Source organism: Lepidochelys kempii, chromosome 7, assembly GCF_965140285.1.
Source record: "Lepidochelys kempii isolate rLepKem1 chromosome 7, rLepKem1.hap1, whole genome shotgun sequence".
Classification (NCBI taxonomy): domain Eukaryota; kingdom Metazoa; phylum Chordata; order Testudines; family Cheloniidae; genus Lepidochelys; species Lepidochelys kempii.
In genome coordinates, this window is record NC_136386.1 from 94768537 (window position 1) to 94794259 (window position 25723).

The 25723-nt window shown below is 38.1% G+C and overlaps 1 protein-coding gene across 1 annotated transcript; it reads left to right on the top strand.

Annotated features, from left to right (window-relative positions):
• The first annotated feature begins 143 nt into the window (after positions 1–143).
• On the top strand, positions 144–23917 carry LOC140914916 (protein CC2D2B-like). Its single transcript, XM_078853837.1, has 10 exons — positions 144–225; positions 4107–4205; positions 6509–6712; positions 6987–7076; positions 7572–7685; positions 8602–8736; positions 13850–13972; positions 14772–14830; positions 16792–16969; positions 23205–23917. The coding sequence occupies exons 1-10, from the start codon at positions 211–213 to the stop codon at positions 23391–23393; spliced, it is 1206 nt and encodes a 401-aa protein (XP_078709963.1). The 5' UTR covers positions 144–210; the 3' UTR covers positions 23394–23917.
• The last annotated feature ends 1806 nt before the right edge of the window (positions 23918–25723 follow it).

Below are 25723 nucleotides of genomic sequence, written 5' to 3' on the forward strand. Positions count from 1 at the left end.
GTTTATGGTTCTGTAATATTTGAAGTAAATTACTGCCAAAAGTGATTGTGTTGTTTTTTAAAAAAATGATAAAGCTCTCTGATATACAATATCTGATTAAAACTAAAAGATTCTGTTCTTAATTACAGATCACCAGGACATGATTATAGCTTTTCAGGACTGTCTAAAATAAAAGACAATATATATGTCAACATTTTTGATGAAGTTAGGATGGAAAAACATGAGGTAAATTGTATAAAACACAACTGATTTTTATTACATTTTTTTGACGTTTGAAAACTATAACCATGTACATATCTCAGCTTCTTGTTTTCTTAACAAAAGAAGCTATATGTACTATTGTTTTCCAATTTTGAATAAATTCAGTTTTTAATTTAATTAAAAGCATGCTAGAAATGTCACAGCCAACCACTGTTGTCATTTGGGCCAAATTCTGTGAGGCATTTGTAAAGGCCTGTGGAATCTTGTTAATAGATTTTAAGGACAAGAGTCCATAACGATCATCTAAACTATAGCAGGTGTGGAAAATGTTTTTATTTTCTGAAAAGAAAGATAGCAAGCAAGCAAGAAACATTTTGATGAAGAGTTGAAAACTGAACATTTTGATTCAGAAATGCCACTGTGATGTCTCATTGGGTTTGTAGTTTGGGTGCCTCAGTCCACCATTCTCCTTTATGGGAAAGCCTCCTTGGCCAGACTACATCTCCCACAACTCATTGTGGGACCCCTTGTTGAACTATCAAAGTGCATAATGGGAATCTCCATCTGTAATGCCTCATGGGAGATGTAGTCTAGCTGAAGAACCCAACCCATAGAGGAGAATGGAGGCATGAGGCAGTTGAACTACAATTTCTGTGAAGTACTGTATCGATGTTTCTAAATTAAAAATTTTCTCTTTCAGCAGGTTTCAGAGTAGCAGCCGTGTTAGTCTGTATTCGCAAAAAGAAAAGGAGTACTTGTGGCACCTTAGAGACTAACACATTTATTTGAGCATAAGCTTTCGTGAGCTACAGCTCACTTCATCAGATGTATTCAGTGGACAATACAGTGGGGAGATTTATATACACAGAGAACATGAAACAATGGGTGTTACCATACACACTGTAACCAGAGTGATCACTTAAGGTGAGCTATTACCAGTGGGAGAGCGGGAAGGGGGAGAAAAACTTTTTGTAGTGATAATCAAGGTGGGCCATTTCCAGCAGTTGACAAGAATGTCTGAGGAATGGTGGGGGGTGTAATGACCCATCCACTCCCAGTCTCTATTCAAGCCTAAGTTAATTGTATCCAGTTTGCAATTTAATTCTGACTGCTGAATTGGAATTAATTTGCAAACTGGACACAATTAACTTAGGCTTGAATAGAGACTGGGAGTGGATGGGTCATTACACCCCCCACCATTCCTCAGACATTCTTGTCAACTGCTGGAAATGGCCCACCTTGATTATCACTACAAAAAGTCCCCCCCCGCTCTCCCACTGGTAATAGCTCACCTTAAGTGATCACTCTGGTTACAGTGTGTATGGTAACACCCATTGTTTCATGTTCTCTGTGTATATAAATCTCCCCACTGTATTTTCCACTGAATGCATCCGATGAAGTGAGCTGTAGCTCACGAAAGCTTATGCTCAAATAAATGTGTTAGTCTCTAAGGTGCCACAAGTACTCCTTTTCTCTTTCAGCAGAAATTTTTCTGTTTCTGGGTGTTTAGTTATTTAACAAAAAGTCAAAAATTTCCATGGAAAGCAGATGCTTGTGTGAAAAAATTAGTTTAATTGACGATAGTTTTTGATGAAATTTTTTTGACTAGCTGACTTCCTGCATAACAAAAGCTATAACTTCTGTTTGAGCTAGAATGTATATTTTAGAAAGACATAAAATTTTGTTTTAGACATCAAGTGACGGGGAATCTACCTCATCCATTGGTAAGTTGTTCCAATGGTTAATTACTTCCACTGTTACATTTTTGCACCTTATTTCCAGGTGGAATTTCTCTGGCTTCATCTTCTAACCATTGGCTCTTGTTATACTTCTGTCTGCTAGCTTAAAGAGCCCACTAGTATCTTCTCTCTGTTTAGGTACTTATAGGGTGTGATCAACTCATGATAAGGGTAAAGACAGGTAAATGGAGTTTACCACTTCTCATTTGGGTAATACGGAGTTTAGCTTGTTAGTTTAGCCACTTCTTTTATTACATTCCACCATTGAATCATGTCTTAACTTTCTCTGTAATAAGCTAAATAAATTGAGCTTCTTAAGTCTCTCACTAGAAGGCACGTTTTTCTGACTTTGAATTATTCTTGTGGCTCTTTTCTGAACCTTCTCCAATTCTCTTATACTACAAAATTATTTTTATGCAACACATACATTTTTCATCAACAGCTTAATGGTTATCACGTATTGTTTTATTAAAACAAGACACATGCCGAAATTTGTGATGCAATGACTACTACTTAAACTTTTACTCTAATGGACAGTGAATATACCTTACACATTATGGCTCATTTCATATGGAGATTTTCTATAGAACTTCCTGCTCCTGTACAATTTTATTTTTATTGTTGCCTTTGAAGGCAATAACATTTGGGTGGATTCTTGAGAAATGCAGCAGAGTTTAGAAAATAGGACCTCTGGTATAAACAATTGGTTTATATATTCTTGATAATAAGATGTATCTGGTTTTTGAGCAGTTAGCAATAATTTTTTATCACAGTGAAATTCTTTAAGCCACTTCCTGTAACGTGACCCAGTGCAATGCTCCAGATGTTGTTATCATAGACAGTTTTGTCATCTGGAATGGAATTGCTAATAAGAAAATGTTTAACTGTCAGATGTACTGTATATAAGAAAAAGTAGTCACACTGCTAGCTTTCTGATTACTTCCTTGTTAGCTCATCTACAGGCCCCATTCCTGTAAATAGTTGTGCTGGTGTGGCCCCCTGTATCAGCATGTATACCACTGGCTTTGGTGGCACAGAGGCAGTGCAATATTTGCTTGCATGCTAGGGTCTCAGTGAGCTATAGATTTGTAAAATTGTAATAATTTAAGAAAATTATACCCACTTCTGTGACACATACAAGAAAATAGCTGACTAAGTCATCTACTTATCTATTTAATATATTTATCTTCTGAATGAACAGCTGGAGGGAGTGTTGAACGCTGGGGGGAAGAGGCATAAAGACATTGGAAATGAAACAGAGAATTAGCATCCTGCAAACTGAGCATCATTTTCATCTCTCTCCTTTCCCTTCACCTTGTTTCCAGGCTGTGTCAAAATCCTATCACTTTTTCCTTCATAACATTTCTAAGACCTGATCTTTTCTTTCTGTCTGCTCAGCTGAAACTCTTGTCAAAGCCCTCATCATCATCATGCAGTCTAGATGACAGCAACCACATCCTCCACACCTGCATCACTGTGCCCCAGTCTAGTCAAACGGCAACTGACACAGGGGAGTCCTTACATGGTGCAGTGCCGGTATATGCAGGTGCACACTGCCTGTTCCCCTGCTTTCTAGATAGGGGTCGGGAAAGAAATACTCCAGCGTGGAAAGAGGTGGAGTTGGGCAGACCACAAAGCACTCTTTATGATCCTCGTCTGGTACAGTAGTCTCTATGGGGCTGTTACTGCCAGCATAATTTAGAGCATTCCTTAGGGTGCTCTGAGTTATGTTAGTGGCCATTTTGGTGCAGCATTGGGGAAGCGGAGCTTTCTTCCCTGCTTTCCTTAGATATGCTGAGTGTAAACTGGGCATAGTTGTAGATTGAGCCCATGAGTCTTTGAGCTTCACTGATAATGGGAAAGTTTTTAAAAAAGCCTCTGGATTTTATTGTGAAAGCATTTCACTTTGAGAAAATATGGATGTATTTGTTGATCAGATTCAGTTTTTTATGAGCAACTCACTGGTTCTATGAACACCTTGTTGAGTCTATTCAGCTTGGTATTGATTGCCTTTTGTTGCCACAGCCACAACTGAAAACGTGTATAGACCAGAGATAGATATGTGTGTACATATACTGGTAAGCTTCCAAAGGTTGTGGAATCAGTGTCAGCTAAGATACACACACCCACTTAACTACAGCTAACCCTGACTATGTATTTCAATAGGATACTTGTCTTAAGGGTTGCAGTGGCCACTCGTATATAAGAAAGAACTGGTTTGGATCAGTTACTTTTCCTTTTTCTGCTCTTCTGGAACAATCAAAGGTAATTATAATAAAAACATTTTTAAAACTTCTGTTAGGTCAGCAAGATTTTAAAATGTTTACATTGTCAATAGCCGTGATCCTCATACATTAGAAAGAATAATTTTTTTTATCATTATGTGACTCCTGTGGGCTTTACCATTTGTTTGTGAACACAGTTAATCTTTCCCTGCATAATCAAGGGAGATCAAAAATACAATCTAATTTGCAATAGCAATTCCAAGACACAAACTTCTCCCAAAATCTTTTAATGGGAGCACTGGTTTTAACTCCATTTGCCACAGCAGTGAAAGCCTATCTTAGATTGTTCAGAAACTGCTTTTCCATAGGGTGAGGGGAAGTAAAAGGCTGAGGGGAAACTGCACTGAAGTTTGCAAGAGCACCATAAGAAGTTCCAAGGAGAATGCAGGATTCAGCCAGAGCACTCTGCTAATCTTAGTCAAGCTGTAGACTCTTTTGCTGACCCAAGGAAAATAAGACCTTGTTATTTCTTGGGAGGACTATGGGAAAATGCCATAGTAGGGACCTAGAGAAGAGAGACAGAGTGACTACCCAATCCTACCTATTTTAGAAGCACCTGAGTTCCTACTCACCAGCCAGGAAAGATATAAATTGTGAACAGATCTGGGAAGCCTCTTGCTATGGTTTAGAGTACACTACACAACCTTGCTCTCATCCAGAGACTCAGTAATGTTGGGATTCCCTCAGAGACCTTTCCACTCAGCTTATCCAGAACACCTCGTCCATTTCTGGGAGAACATTTCATCCAGTTCTCTGGGATCCAAAAACTCAAACACCAGGTCGTCACACAGGTTACTTTAATAGGCATGTAACAGCTCTCTGATGATGCTGGCCAGGCCCAGATGAAGGGGGTTTAGATACAGGGTGATACCACAATTCCAATTCATGTCATGCATCACACAGTTTATAGACATCTTTCCTAGCTATTAACATCTATACTTCTTGCACGTAAAGACCAGTTGCTTTGCAGATAGCATAAGGCAAGCTTATCAGTTCAGATTGTTTCTATTCCTTTGTTTATTACAAACATACCCACAATAGTTAGTCTAGTTAGTTTGGCTCCCTTTTTTATTCACAATAGTTAGTTGTTTCAGAATTACTTGTTGGGGCTTGTTCAGCAGTTACTAGTTCAGGTATGTCATGTCTTAACTTGGGCCTACTCAGGTCAGCTAAGTCAGTCCTACAAGTGTCTCCTACGAGATCTTCACCCTTTTGCTGCTTTGTTTACCCTTCCTCCTACCCCATCATTGGTGTGGCTTACCTGTTGAAACAAGTCCTACTGCCTATGAGCAGCCCAACTTTCTGTAGGCTTAAGACTGAGTTTTTTTGTAATTAAATAGTCAGTAGTCCTAATTAATATATATCATGTATTGAGAGTTAGTTTTGCATAGGATTTTGTGTGGGAAGATTGGGCTAAGGGGTGCTATATTATAATTGTATTTGCAGTAAAGTTGTTTAACCAGCCATTTTTACAATCTTCTGTTATTTAAACTACTTAAAGTGAACGACACATCTTCTGTATGATTTTTTTCACCCGCGCTTTATGTTCTCCTAGCTCCTTAGATTTTAAGCATTGCTGGTATTAGGTTAAGTGTGTTGTTCTAAATTTCCCTGTATATTTTCGTGGGACTGAAGTTTGCATTCATGGTGTAAGACTGTTTCTACAGGTAGGGGCACCATCTGTTCTTTAACTTGGCACAGGGTATGACTTCCTGGAGAACCCCCCAAAAGGTTCTCCCATTTAAAATTTGAGGATTGTTACCCTTAACCAGAATCTAGTGAGTGGAATCCCTGTGAAAAAAGCATAAAAATTAGGTTTATTTCCTTTTATTGCACATGATATAATTTGGATCATTATTACCTTTATATTTTGTTATAACATCTCTTGCACTGTCGTTTGTTTGTTTTACCTAATATAATCATCTAAATATGTTCACAGATCTGTGGTACATTTCAAGTAAATACGCCACCAGTTTTGCTTGGATACACTTGGAGCAAGACCTGTGTATCTCCTAAAGAAGAGCATTGTGGACAGAATTTAAAAGAATATACCTTTTTAACCATCTTTGCTACAATTGAACCTCAGCTATCTTCTGTTGAAAATGATTCAGAATCAGATAAGGTTGGCATTTATACTTAATGTGCATCATCAAAATGAAGACTTGCAGAGTAGGGTAAATTTATTTCTTAAAGCAAATGGTACTTTTTTGTAGGTATTTTGTATTTTAAAGTCAGTCTTTGAAATCAGAAATATTAACATTGTAACTGTAATTATGATTCTAGTTTGCAGATTGTGAAGATGAAACACTTTTACAAAGAGCATGCATTTTTAAAAAAAATTGCAAAGCAAAATTTCCAAAAAGAAGAATAACAACCTCTGTTTTTGACAATGAAGGAAGAAATACTTTAGTAACAAAATATATTAGGGCACTAAATCCGCCACAGCTGCTACTAGATATGTATCCTGATGATCCTAATGCAACTTTTGTAAGTATGAGTTTATTTTCTGTCATACAGTAAGAACATTCAGAACTGCTGAAATTAGTCTGACATTCCTGAATTACTATAATAATTTATATTTTTTTCTCTGTAGCTGCTATAGAGGCTCATATTTATTACCTTAGTAATTCTTGATAGCATGACAAGAAACTTAGATTAACTGTAGTTTTATATTTTTAATAATCCAAAATTAAGATCTATTCAGTAGATATTTATGACATGTGCGCCTTGGTATTTACATATATTCCTATTTCATTTATAGGATCTTATTTCTCGATTTGTGTCTTTAATTCCTTGCGTATCAGATACATTGAATGAAAATGCTGATGTTGATGTTTGGATGACATCAGAGGTAATAATCACATTAAATAATAGATGTAGATGAGTTAATAGATTGTTGAAATAATCTGTTTTACGTACATTAAAATTCTGCATGGAAAATATTTTGGTTTACAGAGCAAAAAGCCAAATCTTGACTGCTTGCCAACCACAGATTAAGACTCATGTCATCCCTTAGCCCAGTCAAATCCATAAAAGGGGGAATGAGCTCTCAGGAAACTTCACAAGCTAAATCATGTGGATTTTGTGAGAAATCCTCCCTCAGTGAGTAGGGTGGGAGGAGGGAGGTTTACATAGGAGGCAAGGCAAGACTGTCTCCAAAACCTTCAGAATCCAGATATACCCATGTTATGTCTCAGCGTCCCCCTTCTACCAATAGACAGCTTTCTGAGGAGCGTGCTGTCATTGGCAATCTCCTTGGCTTCCGCTCTGCATTCTATAACTAGATGGGGAGATGACAGCATAGCATTTCTAGTAAATAGCTTATTCTTTACTATTTTGCATTTAGCATTGCATCAATTTGGCTGTTGGAAATAAAGAAGAGCATGCAGTGCTTCTGTGTAACTACCTTCTGTATTTTGGGAAAAAAGCATGGGTACTGTTGGGAACATCAGTATTAGAAGTAAGTGCCATAATTTAAAAAATGTTTAAATCTTCATTGGGTTCATCCCCCATAACAGCATAAACAATGTAATGTGCTAAAGAGAATAAAATGTGTAGTCAATAACATACCAAGACAAAAATATTGGAAACATCAGGATTGCCATGCCATATCAGACCAGTGGTGCTTGTCCAACATCCTGTCTTCCACAGTGGCCAGTACTACTTGCTAAGAGAAAGGTCCATTAAGCCCAATTGTGGACAACTATGGAATAGTTTTCCTTAATAAACATTTCTTCCTAGCTCCGCATGAGTTAGAGATTGGTTTGCAGCCTGGATGATTTCATCATCTAAGTAAATGTTTAATCCTACTACGCTCTTGGCCTCAATGACATTGGTGAAAATGAGTTCCACAGCTTAATTATGTAAAAGTATTTATTTAATCAGTTTTAAATTTGTTGCTTTTCATTTTCACTGCATGGCCCTTTATTCTTATGATGAGAAAAATTAAATACAACACCACCCAGTTTGCCTTCTCTATTACATTTGTTGTTTTACATATCTCTAGTGTGTCCTCTTATTCATCTCCTCTTTAAACAGCCCCATTTTTTTCAGTCTCTCCTAATCTGGTCACAGGCAGCATTCATATTTGAAATCAAAGTGAATATCTATGTGAGGCTTGTAAGATTAGGCCCTATTTTCACAAGATAGAGAAATATTCATGAGGCAGCATCGGGTAAACTTGCCCTTGCCGCACCTGTTCTTTCAATAAACAGAAGACTACAATCTCTTGGAATGTCAGTCTGGCACCTTTCACTAAAGAAAAATAAACTATTTGTAAAAGACTAAGGAAAAGTAAATATTGGAAGCTAATTTTACTTTCTTCATTGGAATTGTGTATATATATAAAATTGATAACATCTACTTTTTGTTGGTAGGGAAAAGTGGCATATGTATTAACTCATGAAAATGAAGAATATTTCCTTTGGAATCCCTTGAATGGACAGTGTTATAAACAGTTTGATACATTTTGTCCCTTACAGAGTGTTGACTGCTTAATCAATTGGGAAAACGTAAGTATATAAAATTAAACCAAAAGATACAAGAAATAGTGTCATGTTAGTTGTAGACAAAGTATTAGGTGATATTTTAAGGGATCAAATAAAGTAATGTAGAATTTACAAAGAATAGGATTCAGGATATTTATATCATTTTAGAGACAGCAAAACTTTGCTGCTTTGCTAGCTAACTAGTAGTCAGTATGTTACTACTGTATAGAAACTAATATGGTTCTACTCCGGTCTTTAGATGCTGTCTAGTATTTCGGTATGACTGAATCTGTGAGATCCCAAACATTTTGTTATGATTCTGCATCATATGTTTCATCTGCACTACCTTCCACAATGGTGGAGAATAGGATATTTTAATTATGTATTATCTCTTTAAATTTTCAATAATTAAATAGAGAGGAAGATATATTACTACTATGATAAACCATGGGATAAGAACAACTTCAGGTACTGTACATAAGAGTTTATAAAGCAGATTGCAGACTACTACATGAAAGTGTATTGTTTCTTTAAGAGCATTATTTTTATTTTATTTTGGAGTGTGCTAAACACTTCAGATCTGTACTGCAGATTCTTAAAGTATGGGTCTGATCCTGCAGTGTTCTTAATGCCCTCAAGTCTTGACTTCAGCGAGAGGCAAGAGTACATAGCATCTCAAGAAATACCCACTGCAGGAATGGGTTCCTCAGTAGTTCCTCTGCACCATAAAGACAGCAATATCTTTGTTCCACATGTTAGGACTACAACTGAACATCAAGAAATCCATTCTGAGATTGGTGCAAAGTATAGAGTTCATAGAGGCCTCCCTAGATGCAGGTTCATGACATTAACAAACCTTGTATCAAAAATTCAAATCAGTCCATAGACATCAACAAAAAATTGCCTTCAGTTACTCGGACACATGGCAGCTTGTACCTGTGTGACTCAACATGCTATGTTATGTCTTTGTTGCTTCCCTGGCTCAGAACAGTTCATATTTCAAACAAACAGCCTGAAAAAGCTGGTGTCAGTCCCTCATCAAGTAGAAGACACTCTCAATTGGTGGAAAGATCCCGACAAATGTCTACACAGATGTGCCATTCATCCAACCTTCCCCTTCAATCAGCGTAATGACAGATGAATCTCTGGTGGCCACATTTAGGGATTCACACCATTCAGGGCAAATGATCTACCCAGGAGACACAGTTACTCCTCAAACTCCTGGAGCTGAGGGCTGTCAGGAATGCCAGTATCCATTTCCTGCCTTTAATCAGGAACAGATCCATAAAAATCATGACAGACAATGTAGCCTCCATGTTTTATATCAACTGGCAAGTTGTGTGTGTGTGTGGGGAGAGATCCCCTTCCTTTTGTGCCAAAGGAATAAAGCTATGGAGCTGATGCATAGCCAACTGCATCCTAATCTTGGCAGTTTACTTCCAAAACGCTATGGGTGGTGACCTCAGCAGGCAGTTCTCCCAGAATTACAAATGGGAGCTCCTCAGACTCTCAAGCACATTTTTCTGACTTTTGGAGTTCCAGAAGTGAATCTCTTCGTCATCGTTACCAACAGAAATTGCAAACAATTTCGCTTGGGGGCTGAGTTATAGGTCCTCCCTGACTGGGGGACGTGCTTTCCTTGTTCTGAGGACAAGAGGCCTTTTCTGTGCACTTCCTCCAGTGCCTCTGATTTTGAAGGTGGTAAATAAGATCAAGCAAGACAAAGTCAAGATAATATTGTTAAATCCAATGTTCCCACAGAGGGCTGGTACCCTTTGCCTTGCTGTTTGTCTGGCGATGAGCCTTCCATCCGTTCCCAGCCTTCTCTCTCTAGATGCTGGGCACACTCTCCATCCTAACCTGGGAATTCTTCACCTCAAGGCTTGGTTACTCAGTGGTTCACAGGAGTACAGACCTTCTGTTCTGCAGAGGTACAGAAGGTGTTTTTAAATAGTAGGAAAAGGTCTACATGAAATACTTACTTGCAAAATTGGAAAAGGTTTCCACACTGATGTATTCAGCTATGTCTTTAGCCTTTTTTTTCTTCATTCTCTGCTGTCCTTGACTGTCTACTGGAATCCAAAAAGTCCAGGATTATATATGAGTTCCCTGAGAGTCCACCTGCTATCTATAACAGCCTTTCATTCCCTGGTTGAGGGATTCTCAGTGTTTGCTCAGCCCACCACTGCAAGATTCATTAAGGGATTAAGAAATCTTTAATTCACATTAGAGAACCCATCCCTGTATGGGATTTAACTTTAAACTTTTTACTCAGATGTCTTATGAAACCCACTTTCAACATGATGGCCACTTATTTCCCTCTTTCACCTATCCATGAAAACAATCTTGTTGGGGGCCATCACTTCTGCTAGAAGAACTAGGGAACTGGGAGTTTTAATGGCAGACCCTCCCTTTACAATGTTTTCCAAGGACAAAGTCTAATGTCCACTTCCAAAAATTTTACCTGTTATCATCTGAATTTCATATCAGTTAGGTCATACATTTCCCAGTTTTCTTCCCAAAACCACAGCAGACCAGGGAAGATGCTGCCTTCCATATCCTAGATGTCAGGAGGGAGCTAGCCTGGACAGAACCAGATCATTCAGAAAATCTCCAAGACTGTGTCAATTGCTGACAGGTCAAAGAGTCCACAATTTTCACCCAGCAGCTCTCTAGGTGGATTTTTGAATGTATTATTTCTTGCTATGAATCTGCTGATTTACAACCTCCCTCTATGGTATTGGCCCACTCCCTGAGATTACTTTCTACTTCTGTGGCATTACTCAAAAATATTCCCATTTTTGAGATCTGCAAAGCTGCAAATTGGTTTTCAGTACATATATTCTCTAAGCGCTATATGTTGCTTCATTCTTCTAGATCAGATGCTCCTCTTAAGAACACAGTTTTGTCTTTAGTGTTAGACTCAGCTCTGAAGCTCCCTTCTTCTGTTGAGGATACTGCTCGGAAGTCACCTGAAGTCAAGGACATATAGGGACATCACTCAAAGAAGAAGGAAGGTTACTCAGTTTGTGCAGTAACTGGAGTTTTCTGAGATGTGTGCCCTATGGGTGCTCCACTACCCACTCTCTTTCCCTTCTGCTTTCGAGTTTCCTCTGTGGGACTTGGTAGTGGAGAAGGAACTGAAGGTGGTTCTCCCACACAGTCCTACATATCCTCTGTGTGAGGCATGAGGACGTGTAGGGCACATGTGTGGGTTGAATGCGCACTGCTAACAAAAATCTCCAGTCAAAGGCTCATGGGGTATAGGGACAGCTGAAGTGGAGCACCCACAAGGACACACATCTTGAAGAATTCCAGTTATTTCATAGCATAAGGAGCCTCTCCTTTTCCACACATTCCCCTCATACCTTGAGTCCTGAGGAAAATCAATCAGGACAGAGTATCAATAATCTTAGTGGCTCTCTGGTGGCCAAGACAGTTTTGTTTTATCAGCATTTCCCAGATGGCTTCACATCTATGCATACGCATCCAGCCATTTCTGAACCTGCAGAATGAGGGCAAGCTCAACTATCTTAAGCCAATAGCCCTCCACCTCACAGCCTGGTATTTGGGTGGACAGTGGACACAAAGGCTCATCCTCTGAAGAGGCTCAAACTGTTCTCCATAACAGCAGGAAAATATCTACGAGAAAATGTTATACAGCTAAATGGAAGAAGTTTTCCATCTGGTGCCAACGTCATCACAAATCTCCAGAGAACTTGGGGATCCAACCATCTTTGACTATCTTTTGGTTTGTTAAAGACATCAGGACTATTCCTTAGCTTGGTGCATGTACGTCTGCCAGTGATTAACACCTTCCTTCCTCCAGTGGAGAACTGCTCAGTCTTTACCCCCTGTGACCGTGAGGTTTCTGAGCGGTCTCACCAGAACTTTTCCTCTAGTATTGAAACCAACACTTATTTGGGACCTTAATCTGGTACTGCCAACAGTCATGAATCACTCATGTGAACCTTTGGCCTCCTTGTCCCTTCTCCATTTATCTATAAAAGTGGCTTTCCTGAAGGCAGTTACCTCCACCAGAAAAGTAGATGAGCTTGGGTGCCTTATGGTGGATCCTTCCTACACAGTTTCTATAAGGATAAAGTGTCTCTTTGAGATACCCCAAATTCATTCCATAGGTTTCCTCCGAATTCCTCTTTAATCAAATCATACACTTACTTTTTTTTTTTAACCAAAACTATTTCCTCACAGAAACTCTCTAAATGGATCTCAGGTTGCATCTTGCATTGCTATGAGTAAGTGGGAACTCCTCCCCCCTTGGAGATGTTTCCCTACGAGATCTGTAGAATGGCAACATGGGGCTCTGTGCATATTTTTACTAAACATTACACCCTAATACAAACTACTTCTTCAGACACATCCTTTGGTACAGTGGTCCTGCAATGTGTGGTGCAGAATGGTTCCTTTCACCCTCCACCATGATGAATACTGCTTGGGAATCACCCCCAATGAAATACCTATAGGGACCACTACTCAAAGAAGAAAGGAAGGTTACTTACCTTACAGTAACTGGAGTTTTTTGAGATGTGAGGTTTCTATGGGTATTCCATGACCCGCCTTCCTTTCCCTCTGCTTTGGATCCTTCCCTAAGGTGATTTGTAGTAGAGAAGGAGCTGGAGATGGAGAGGCAGTCAGTCTACCCCACCCCTTGTGCCCTCATTTTGGTGCACAGGGTGCAGTTGCAAACCAACAGACACAGCTAGTGAAAAAATCTTCTGGTCTCAGGCTCATGGAGTGTATGCGCACCCCCCACACCGTGGAATACCAATAAGGACCACATGTCTCAAAGAACTCCAGTTACTGTAAAATATGGAATCTTCCTTTTCCATTTGACTTCTTTGGGAGTTCCCCATATGGATGACTTGCAGGTTCAGGCCCTATGTTTGTATTAGTGAAATATTAGCCAAAACTACAGGTGTTTAAGCCTGATCCTCTTCAGTTGTCAGTACAAGTGTGCAATTGCTTCCCTCCATCATACTATATAATGGCATTTCTCTGACTTATCATATACTTGTTTTGGTATTAAAGGAAAACATTTAAAAGTACATTTCACATCTTTTAATTTAAAACAATTTTTGTAGATTGATTGCCACATTTTATACTAATGTTTTGATAGGTCTGGTTTAATACACAGCAAAACAGTTCACCAACGTGCGTAAGTTTTGAAATTTCAAAGGAAGGTTTTTGGAGACAATTTCTACCACACAATTTTCAATGCATAAAAACACAAACTGTACAGGTAACTCCTCCAATTTTCAAAATTTATCTGTCTGATATAAATTATAGTAATTATCATTGGCAGTAATTGCTTGAATACCCCACCATTATAAGCAGCTGTAAATCCTGCTAGGAAAAGGTTAAGTGGGTTGGCTATGTTGATTTAGATGCAGGTGACTAGTTACTGAATATAATGGATTTGTGAGTGACTCTATGAGGAAAGGTGTGTGTTGAGCAGTCTTGAAGGAGCAGCCAAGCCTGCAGAGAAGGTTTGAACTGAACCATGTCACCTTATTGTTATAAGAGCTAAACAAAGTGGGTTGGTAAAGGTGCCTGCTTAACGTGCCAACTCTGTTTTCACTAAGATAGTAAAAGTTAGTGGGCAGATCATTGACTACTGCTGAGGATCACACAGTGCAAATCAGGGGTTGTGGAAGGTCTATATGTGGGTGCCAAGGTGACATAAAGCTCATCTTTGCACTACCCTGATTATGGGGCTGTTATGTGCAAGACCGATCTTCACATATAAACTAGAGCAACCAGAGAATTGGTCTAATTGATGTGGCTGTTAACAGCCCCGATGGGGCCAAAATCACAGCTCGGGATTGGAGCAGTGTGTACGTTTCCCTACCATGGCCCCTTCCCTCCACCGACACACTCTGTGTGTGCAGCTGGGATGATCTTCAGAGGGCCAACTGTGCTTACTCTATGTACATATTCCACTGACAATGTATGCAAAGTAGCTGCACTTCATTTGAGGATCTGGCCAAATGTCTTGTTATATCTTATATGTATACTTGATAGGATGTTATCTCTTTCAGCAAAAAGTAATACTTTACACCCCTACTAATGGAAGCATGGTAGAAGAACTACAGAACAGGTAGGAATCTTTTTGAATACTAAAACATGTGACCATAATGGAAGGTGGGGTGCTCAGCTTCTTGGGAAATCAGGTCAACAGTCCATTACTTTTCTACCACAAATTTATCTTTTCAGAATGGCCTGCTAATAGAATTGCCTGAAGTAAATATTAATTCTGTGTATACTAGCCATGTTTATCTAAAAGAAACAAAGTTTTAGGGACAGATCATCAAAAATAAATACTTTAAAGGGTCACGGGGAATTTTGTTAAATTTAAGTAATGAAACATGATTATTTACATATAGGGCTGTCGATTAATCGCAGTTAACTCACACAATTACTCAAAAAAATTAATCGCAATTAATCACACTGTTAAACAATAGAATCCCAATTGAACTGTATTAAATATTTATGGATTTTTGCTACATTTTCAAATATATTGACTTGAATTACAACACAGAATACAAAGTGTACAGTGTTACACTATTTTTGTTACAGATATTTGCACTATAAAAATGATAAAAAGAAACAGTATTTTTCAATTCACCTCAAACAAGTGCTGAGGTGCAATCTCTTTATCATGAAAGTGCAACTTACAAATGTAGATTTTTTTGTTACATAACTGCATCCAAAACCAAAACTGTGTAAAACTTTAGAGCCCACAAGTCCACTCAGTCCTACTTCTCATTCAGCCAATCGCTAAGACAAACAAGTTTATTTACATTTACGGGAGATAATGCTGCCCGCTTATTTACAGTGTCACCTGAAAGTGAGAACAGGGGTTTGCATGGCACTTTTGAAGTTAGCATTGCAAGGTATTTACGTGCCAGATATGCTAAACATTTGTGTGCCCCTTCATGCTTTAGCAACCATTCCAGGGGACATGCTTCCATGCTGATGACGCTCATTAAAAAAAAAAAGTCTTAATTAAATTTGTGAATTCCCTGGGGGAGAATTGTATGCCTCCTGCTCTGTTTTACGTGCATTCTGCCATATATTTCATGTTATAGCAGTCTCGGATGATGACCCAACACATGTTGTTTGTTGTAAGAACACTTTCACCTCAGATTTGACAAAATGCAAAGATGGTACCAATGTGAGATTTCTAAGGATAGCTACAGAACTCAACCCAAGGTTTAAGAATCTGAAGTGCCTTTCAAAATCTGAGAGGGACAAGTTGTGGAGCATGCTATCAGATGTCTTAAAAGAGCAACACTCTGATTCAGAAACTAAGAACCCGAACCACCAAAAATGAAAATCAACCTTCTGCTGGTAGCATCTGACTCATGATATGAAAATGAACATGCATCGGTCCTCACTGCTTTGGATCATTATAGAGCAGAACCCATCATTGGCATGGACGCATGTCATCTGGAATGGTGGCCGAAGCATGAAGGGACATATGCATCTTTAGCACATCTGGCACATAAATATCTTGCAATGCCAGTGCCACGCGAAGGCCTGTTCTCAGGTTCAGATGACATTGTAAACAAGAAGCGGGCAGCATTATCTCCTGCAAATGTAAACAAACTTGTTTGTCTGACCAAGTGGCTGAACAAAAAGTAGGACTGAGTAGACTTGTAGGCGCTAAAGTTTTAGGTTGTTTTATTTTTGAATGCATTTTTTTTGTACAGAATTCTATATTTGTAAGTTCAACTTTCATGATAAAGAATTTCCACTACAGTACTTGTAATGGGGGAATTGAAAAATACTATTTCTTTTGTTCTTTTACAGTGCAAATATTTGTAATAAATATAAAGTGAGCACTGTACATTTTGTATTCTGTGTTGTAATAAAAATATATTTGAAAATGTAGAAATCATCCAAAAATATATAAATAAATGGTATTCTATTGTTGTTTAACAGCGTGATTTAATCCCAAGATTAATCGCGATTAATTTTTTCATCACGCAATTAATCAAAATTATTTTTAATTGCTTGACAGCCTTATTTATAAACATTTCATAACCTTTATCGCAGGATCGAAAAGACCTTAAAAAGTAAAATAATGGAATGGCGATTTCATCAACCAACTCGGTGGCATCGACAATGTACTGCTCTTCTACGACAAATTCTTCCCAAGCTAGAATTAAGAAATAGGAGCTTTGTTACAGACAAAGAAGAAAATGAATTGGAAAGTTTACTGGAACATTATTGGGTTAGTATTTATATTAGAAACAATTTAATTGTATAATTTAAATTATAAACAATATTGAGAGATTTTTATATCTATAAAGGTAAAAACTATGTATGTGTAGTATAAAGAAGGCCCTGTATATAAATAGCTGCAGCACTGAATACAGAAACTCATTCATGATCAAACATCTTTTAATACTGCTTTATTTTAACAGCAGATTATAAGGGAGGAAATAATGACTAGCTCTATAAAAAAGAAACAAAAATAACTTTAAAATGCTCAAGATAAGAACCACAGACTTAGAATATGTAAAAAAAAGTTTTTGCCAGAATGCATCTTATAACGGATCTCACATTTGGAAATTTATTTTCTGATATATCTTTTCATAATTTCACCCTTCTGGTTTTATGTTTTAGAACAAGAAAGACAGCTTATTTCCATCTTTGCTGTTTATATCTTTTAGATATGTTAAGATGGTTATTTAGTCTCCTACTCCTTAGTTATCATTTAGACGGATTGTACTAGTTATTCGTCTTCAAGTGATGGTCCCTATATGTATTCGACACATGAGTGCACTTGAGTCCGGAAGTGTTTCTTAGCAGTGTCCGTTGACTTGCACAGACATATTGCGACTCCTTGAGCTCTCAGCTGAGGGTATAAGAGGTAGTGCAGGTTGACACCTCTTTAGTTTTCTCTTACTGCTGCATGGCCTGAGTTGGAACCCCTGTTTCTTTGCACTTTTAGTTTGCTAAAAGAGTAACTTACTTTATACATACTTTGTCTTAGTGATAGTTAGATAAGTTTTAGTGTAAACGGAAGCTGGACCAGGGTAAGGCATTCGAGGTGACAAAATGGTAAGGGACTGGTCACCTGGGAGGGCTGGGGTCCCCCTTGCCACCACCAGCAGAGGGAAGGTGCAGGGTCCCCCACCCCCTCCCAGGCGGGGAGCTGTGGGAATCTCACTGCCACTGCAGCAGTGGGGAGCTGCGGGGGTCCCCGTGTCCACCTGTGGTGGCTGGGGAGCTGCAGGGGGTCAGTACCAAAAAACCCACCACTTCCTAAAAATGTTCAGTTTGCTGATTGTTCAGGGCATACATAAAAAACAAACAAAACAGATCAGCGGGCTTCTTCCCATACTCAATCTGTGAGAAATTCACCCATATTCTCACATGCCAAATGAGGCTTAGATGCCACTTAAGACCTCAAAATATGGTTGAAATAGGACTTTTGATTCTGGGTGAACTTCATCCTCCATGAATATGAGAGGATCAAAACAGCTTGATGTGGCCACAGGATTCCCATTTTAGGAAATGGCCAGGTTTTATTTGTTTGAAGGCAGTCGTTGTTGTTGTTTTAAACAACTATCATTATTTTAGGACATGTTTAATTCAGTCAATAAAATACCACAATTGTAAATCAGCTTTTGTACAGTGTGTGGGAATGAGGAAGATGTAATATCATAGCGATACAGTAGGATAGATTTTTATTTCAGTTACTCCAGTGTATATTTGGAGTAGCTCCACTGACTCAGTGGAATCCCTCTTTGCTATCTTAACCAAGTGAGACACAAACAAAAGCATGCAAAAATTTTCACAGATTCACTGAAAATCTTCCGTATACTAGTTATCATACAATTTCTGCCACAAACAGTAAAACAGAATTTAGATTGAGAAAATACATCACAGAAAAAAGGCTTTTAAGCTTTCAAAGTTTATGTTCTGTAACTTCATTTTAAATCATAGTACTTCGGATATTCCATTTTCTTGAAGGAAAATGTTTCTACAATGATTTTATTTATCATGGTCATATTCCATAGATTCTCCTGAAAGATCTATTCATTAAATAGAAAAATGGAGCTGGCTGGGGAAGCAACAGAGCACTAACTCTAGTTATATCAACATTACGAAAGAAAAGCAGAATTGTGTTCCAGTTATAAGTAATCCCTTGTGTGTTATTGTTTTCCCTTTATACTGTGCATCTGCTCATAACACAAGTATAAATGTTACTGTACATTAAAATTTATTAAAAAATTCTTCATAATGATTTATTATAAGATACCCTCTTTGGGTGAGATTCTGTGCTATGCCTCTAGAGATATAGCTACACTTCAAGCTGGAGGTGTAAATTCCAGTTTGAGGAGACATACCTGCACTAGCTCTGATTGAGATAGTGCACTAAAAATAAAATTGTAGCTGTAGCAGCAGCAGGGACTAGCTGCTCTGAGTACCTATTTGTGTCTTGGATGTACCTGGAGTACGAAGTTAGTGTCTTAGTGTAATTGGGACAATTAGTCCCTCCCATAGCTTGTGCTGCTGTGGCTACACTTTTTAGCACTCTAGCTTGATCAGAGCTAGTGTGGGTATGTCTCCTCAAGCTGGAAATTACACCTCCGAGCTCCAAGGTAGACATATCTTGCCATGCAAAGTTGTGAAGGCCAAAGGTATAACTGGGTTCAAAAAAGAATTAGATGACTTCACGGATAGTTCCATTAATGGCTGTTAGCCAAGATGGTCAGGGATGCAACCCTATGCTCCTCATGCCCCTAAACCTCCAACTGCCAGAATCTGGATGACGGGATGGATCAGATTCTGTCAGATTCTGTGTTCTGTCATTCCCCACCCACTACCTGAAACAACACACAGCCAAAAACTCCTGGGCGGGTTCTCACACACTTTTTGCCTTAGGTGGGGGCATATGCTTACAGTTATGTTAAATGAAGGATGAGTTCGCACCTATCAGTCTCAATGGTGTTTTAATGCAATCCATAACAAGGTTTCATCCAGGTCACAACAAGCCACCAATGTGACGTGGCCATGGAAAAGGCAAATGTGATCCTAGGATGTACAGGTGAGATATTTTCAGTAGAGATAACAAAGAATTAATATGATTGTATGAGGCACTGGTAGGACCTCATCTGGAACACTACAATTCTGGTCACTTAGGTTCAAGAAAGATGAATTAAAACTGGAAGAGGTGCAGAGACAGGCAACTAGGATGATCAGGAGAATGGAAAGCCTGTCTTAAAAGAGGAGACAAAACTAGTTTGATTTGTTTAGCCTAATAAAACAAAGACTGAGATGGGATATGACCACTTTCTATAAATACATCAAGGAGTAAAGATAACTCAGAAAAGAGACTGAGTTATCTACACCTGGTAAAAAAGCCCTTGATAAGTGGTTTGGAGCTGGCCAGGGCACACCTATGAATTAGAAGCAGAGGGAAAAAGGAAATCCGACATGAACTGTCAGGGGACCTGCGGAGACTTTGTGTTCCTGGCATATCAGATACCACCAAACATATTCCAGGATAGACTGGCAATGGACCCAATTTATAGATGCTGAACTGGACTTAGACTTGCACTCCAAACTTTGACTAGCCAGGTCAGAAAGGGGCAACAGACTCATAGTCATCAGGTGATGGAATAATATGTTCAGGTCTTTCTTCTCCTTTGTTGTTTCCTGCTGAAGACCCCTTCCCCACAGCGTACAGCAGAAATCCTTCTTCTCAATTGCACTACCTTGCACTTTGTACTATTAAATTTCATCCCATTTCTATTACCACAGTCCTCAATGTCATCCATTTCCTCCTGTATAAAATTCAAGTCCTCCTCTGTAATGATGATGCCTCTGAACTTTGTGTCATCAGCAAATTTCACTAGCACACTCCTATTTTTTATGCCAATTAAAATATTAAATAAAATCAGTTCCAAGACCAGTCCTTGAAGTACTCCCCTAATAACTCCCTCCAGTCTGATAGTTCTCCTTTTAGCACAATCTGTTCTTCTTTGAGTGCCTGCATTGTCCATTCCACTTTAGGTGTATGTGCACCAGTGCCCAAGAGCTTTTTCCCATAGTGGTACCCATAAAGGCAGCGCATGCACCCTCCTCACGCTTGTGCTGTTTGCCAAGAGCATAAAGGAGCAGAGCTTCCCCATCCCCCTCAGTTCCTTCTCACCATCAGTGATCAGTGGTTAGAGCAAGCGTTAACTCTTCAGACCTTCCTTTTTTGTGCTTTAGAGAACTTTCTAAAGGCTGATTTTACAAATAATTAGTTTAAAAGTTTTCTAGCTAATAGTTAGCTGACTCTGTATCTCAATGCTCTGTCTGCATCTAACTGCCTGGATGGCTCAGCGGTTTAATCATCAGGATTCTGCTGCAGTTAAAAATGTTCTTTTGAATAGCAGGAAATTGTCTACCAGGTATACATACCTTATGAAATGGAAGAAGTTCTCCGTTTGGTCCTGGCAGGGAAGCACTTCTCCTTCCCTGCTCCTATCCAGTTTATCCTAGACTACTTGATACACCAAAAAGAGAGAGGCTTGTCAGTTAGCTCATATGTCTATTATTTCAGGGTTTCACACACCTATAGATGCCAGATCCATATTCTCCAATCCTATAACTATCAGATTACTAAAAGGTTTGGACAGAGTATTCTCTCCTGTTAAAAATCTAATTCCTTCCTGGGATTTAAAACTTAGTTCTCTCAGAATTAATGCTTTCCAACCCACAGATATCTGCTGCTTGTTACATTTCTCAGTGAAAGTTGTGATTTTAATAGCTGTTACCTCAGCTAGGAGGGTTTCAGAGCTCTGGGATCTGATGGCTGACTCTCCATACACTATATTTTGTAAGGACAAATTGGCTTTGCATCCTTATCCCCAAATTTCTTACCAAAGTGGTTTCTGATTTTCATTTGAATCAGACTATTTATTTACCAATTTTCTTTCCAATGCCTCACTCTCACAACGATGAAGAGAAATAAACTACATAATTTGGCTATTCAAAGAGTATTAGCTTTATATGTGGACAGAACTAAAGAGTTTTGGTCACCTCCGTACTTGTTTGTTTCATGTGCTGACCAGTTGGAAGGAAACCCTTAAAACAAACAACATGTGCTGGTCATCATCTGAGACTGCTATAACATGAAATATAGGCAGAATGCAGGTAAAACAGAGCAGGGACATACAGTTCTCCCCCAAGGAGTTCAGTCACAAATTTAATTAATGCATTATTTTTTAACGAGCATCATCAGCATGGTAGCATGTCCACTGGAATGGTGGCCGAAGCATGAAGGGACATACGAATGTTTAGCATGTCTGGCATGTAAATACCTTGCAATGCCGGCTACAAAAGTGCCATGCGAGCGCCTCTTCTCACTTTCAGGCAACATTGTAAATAATAAGCAGGCAGCATTATGTCCTAAATATGTAAACAAACTTGTTTGTCTTAGCGATTGCCTGAATGAGAAGTAGGTCTGAGTGGACTTGTAGCCTCTAAAGTTTTGTATTGTTTTCTTTTTAAGTGCAGTTATGTAACAAAAAAATCTACATTTGTAAATTGCACTTTCACAATAGAGATTGCACTACAGTACTTGTATGAGGTGAATTGAAAAATACTATTTCTTTTGTTTATCATTTTTAGAGTTCAAATAATCAAAAATAATAATATAAAGTGTACACGTTGTATTGGGGATTGGTCCTGCTTTGAGCAGGGGGTTGGACTAGATGACCTCCTGAGGTCCCTTCCAAGCCTGATATTCTATGATTCTATTCTGTATTGTAATTGAAATCAATATATTTGAAAATGTAGGAAAACATCTTAAAAATATTAAGTTTCACTTGATATTCTATTGTTTAACAGTGCGATTAAAACTGCAATTAATCACGATTAATTTTTTTAATTGCAATTAACTTTGAGTTAATTGTGTGAGTTAACTGCAATTAGTCAACAGCCCTAATTAATTGCTTACTTTTCATGTATACTGACAAAACTTTTAAATTTGGATATTCTGCATGAAATCCTGGCCACATTGAAGTCAATGGCAAAACTCCCTTTGGCTTCAGTGGAGCCAGAATTTAATTCTCTCAGGTTATCATAGCTAATAAGTACAAAGAAAGAACAATTTTTATTTTTCTGACAGTTTCTTAATGCAGTGCAATAACTTTTATGGCGTGTTTTATAATATGATACAAGAATATACAATATAATCTTGACATTGAATCAGTAGCTCAGAGCTAAAATGCATTTCTAATAAATGGGAGGTTGGTTACTTAATCATTTGACAACTTGATAGAACTCATAAGAGAATTATCAAATGCTTCATTTCAAATTCAGACAAATGCATATACCATATAGTGTTTTTGATATGTGAACATTTTTTAACCATAAAGCTATTATGATTAATAATGCAGCATTTAGTTTTTCATAAAATAATCCTTTCAAACTGTACTTATAGTTTCAATCCTATATTTTTCTAGGTGACAGGATACCCTATCCAGATGCCATACACAGATTTATCATCAATAAGCGAGGCTGTGTATCAAACTGGCATTCATTCTTCAGAAATCCCCAATACAGAATTTGCTCTTGCTGTGTATATTCATCCATATCCAAACAACATCTTATCTGTATGGATCTACTTAGTTTCTTTGGTCCGTCATCAGTAAATAGTGTCGAATTCAATTATAATTAAACTAAGTTACTACATGTTACCTCTCATGGTTTAAGATGGTTATTTAGGCATGAGAACTGGGACACAAGAAGCTAATTTTATACCACAAGAGATAAGCCAGTACTATTTATTGTACATTAATAGAATCTTGTTACTGTAGAGAGATTGTAGCTTCTAAAAATTCTAATTAGATCCATTAGCTCTATTATAAATTGACCTTATCATTTTTGCTAATTTCCCAATAATCTGAGACCAGCATTAAACTCCTGTAAATCATTAAAATGATCATATTTAGTGTCCAGAGAAGTTGTTTAAATGATTTCTTGGGGAGTAGAGAGTAAACCCTTTGAGGAAAGATCTTAATGGGTTGTTTTATAGAAGTATTAGAATTTAAGGTCTTGCTGCCTCAACACAGTGAATTTCAAACATTCCAAGAGTAACACACAGTTGATACTATTACTTAAATAAGGTGCTGTAGAATATTGTGGAATGCATATTAATGTTTAACTGGTAGAGACACAGTAGTTTACAATGATGAATGTGAAAGTTGTGGAATAAAATTCAAGTTTGCAACTTTAATATCCAGAGGCTTCCCTAAATCTTAGGGCATTGTCCTACTCCTTTGAAATCACTGGGGACAGGAACAGATCCTTAGCGTCATTGCTAACTTGTGAAGTTCACTTTGTGTGTTATGTTTTATATTCTTTTAATTTTCAGTTGTAAGGTTTTGTGGAATGATTAACAACAAATATTTTGTTCAAGCGATGTTATGAAAATCCTTACTTTCCTTTAGCAGAATGTTTACATTTAATTTTTTAAAACTGTACAAGTTTAACTTTAGCATACAACATTTAACTGTAAACAATATACTTCATTATAGGGAAACATTCAAAAGCGTAAAGCAAAGCTGTCAAATATATAAATGTTTTTATTATACACTTTAAAAGTTATAATATTGATAAGTAAATTAGTGGTTTATTAATATTTGATATAGAATTTTAAAATATAAAGTATAAAATAAACTAAGGAATAAAAATATTCATTGTGTATATTAAAATATTTATCAACACATTAGAAAATGCCATTGCTGATGTCACTTGGGACAATGTGGAAATAAAACAGCACACTGATAACTGGGTTTTGAAGTTTGATTATTGTCAGAGTAGGGTGCTTACTTTGCATCCTCTGTGTATTCAGGGTCATATCTATGGCTGGCAGAGCTAATACATCACTGGAAGAGCTAGAGTCTTTTCTGGCTTGTACCTAATCAACGGAATTGTTGGCTAGGTTCCATCTGCAGATTGTTGGTGATGTGTCAGCCAGCAAGAAACCGGTTTAACCTTTAACTTCCAGGCTGAATTTGCAGCACCCGCAGCCAGGAAAACCTAATCATTTTGCTTACAAACAGCAGAATTGATTTGGACTTTTGGAGGTCATTGGAGACAATAAACAGGAAACTCCACTTTGCCATTTGTACATGCACTAAAATACCAGAGTTGAACTGCAATTTAAAGGAAGCGGCTGAAACTTTGGATGAAATAATTCAAACTGCAGTGTTACCTTGCAACCAATTGTCTCAGACTCTCTGTGGTCCTAAATAATCACAAGGCTTGATGAAACCTTTTGCTCTTGAGACCAAAATGCAGTTCCCTAATTATTCCAATATCAATTGAGAAGCATGTGTGACAAATTTGGAATTCTAAGCAATAGGTGTAATTCATATTTAGTAATGGTATTTGAAGGTCAAGGGATTCAAGTACATTATTTGTCCATGATTTTAATGACCCATCCTTTGTGGTCTTTTATGTAACTCTAATTCCACATTGTATTGTGCATGCTAGACCTATCACAAAACTAACATCATACCGTGATGATAGGTACCTTATAAATGTAAGTAATCAAATAACGATTTTGATTTTAAGGCACTTTTCTGATTATTATGCAAGAACTACATTTCATTCACTTCTTTATTTTTCTATGCATATGTAATACAATATTTCAGTTTTCAGAACTCACCTATCTGCTTTTCATGGTCAGCTCAGGTACACCAGCATATGCAAGAGTTTCTTTAAGACAGCTGAAGAAATTAGAAAGGAGCTGAGAGCTAGTTTAATGAAGAAGATGGAATTAATGTGGCCACCATGGCCGCATGCAGCCACCAGGGCCTCTTCTTGTGGCCACAGCCCCCTGGGCTGTGATCGTGGTGGGGAAGGGGAAGAAGCAGCACCCCCTCACCCTCCCTGTTGCTCCTGGATGCACCGCCTTGGTGTTGGCTACTAGGGCTGCAAGCAGGTGCTGGGCCCTGCCCCCTCTGGAGACAGCTGG

What these genes read in the sequence shown, in the direction of transcription:
- LOC140914916 (XM_078853837.1), top strand. An exon ending in CTCTTCTGGAACAATCAAAG is followed by an intron (nt 4,206 to 6,508) that starts GTAATTATAATA and finishes TTATGATTCTAG; the next exon opens with TTTGCAGATTGTGAAGATGA. An exon ending in ATGATCCTAATGCAACTTTT is followed by an intron (nt 6,713 to 6,986) that starts GTAAGTATGAGT and finishes TTTCATTTATAG; the next exon opens with GATCTTATTTCTCGATTTGT.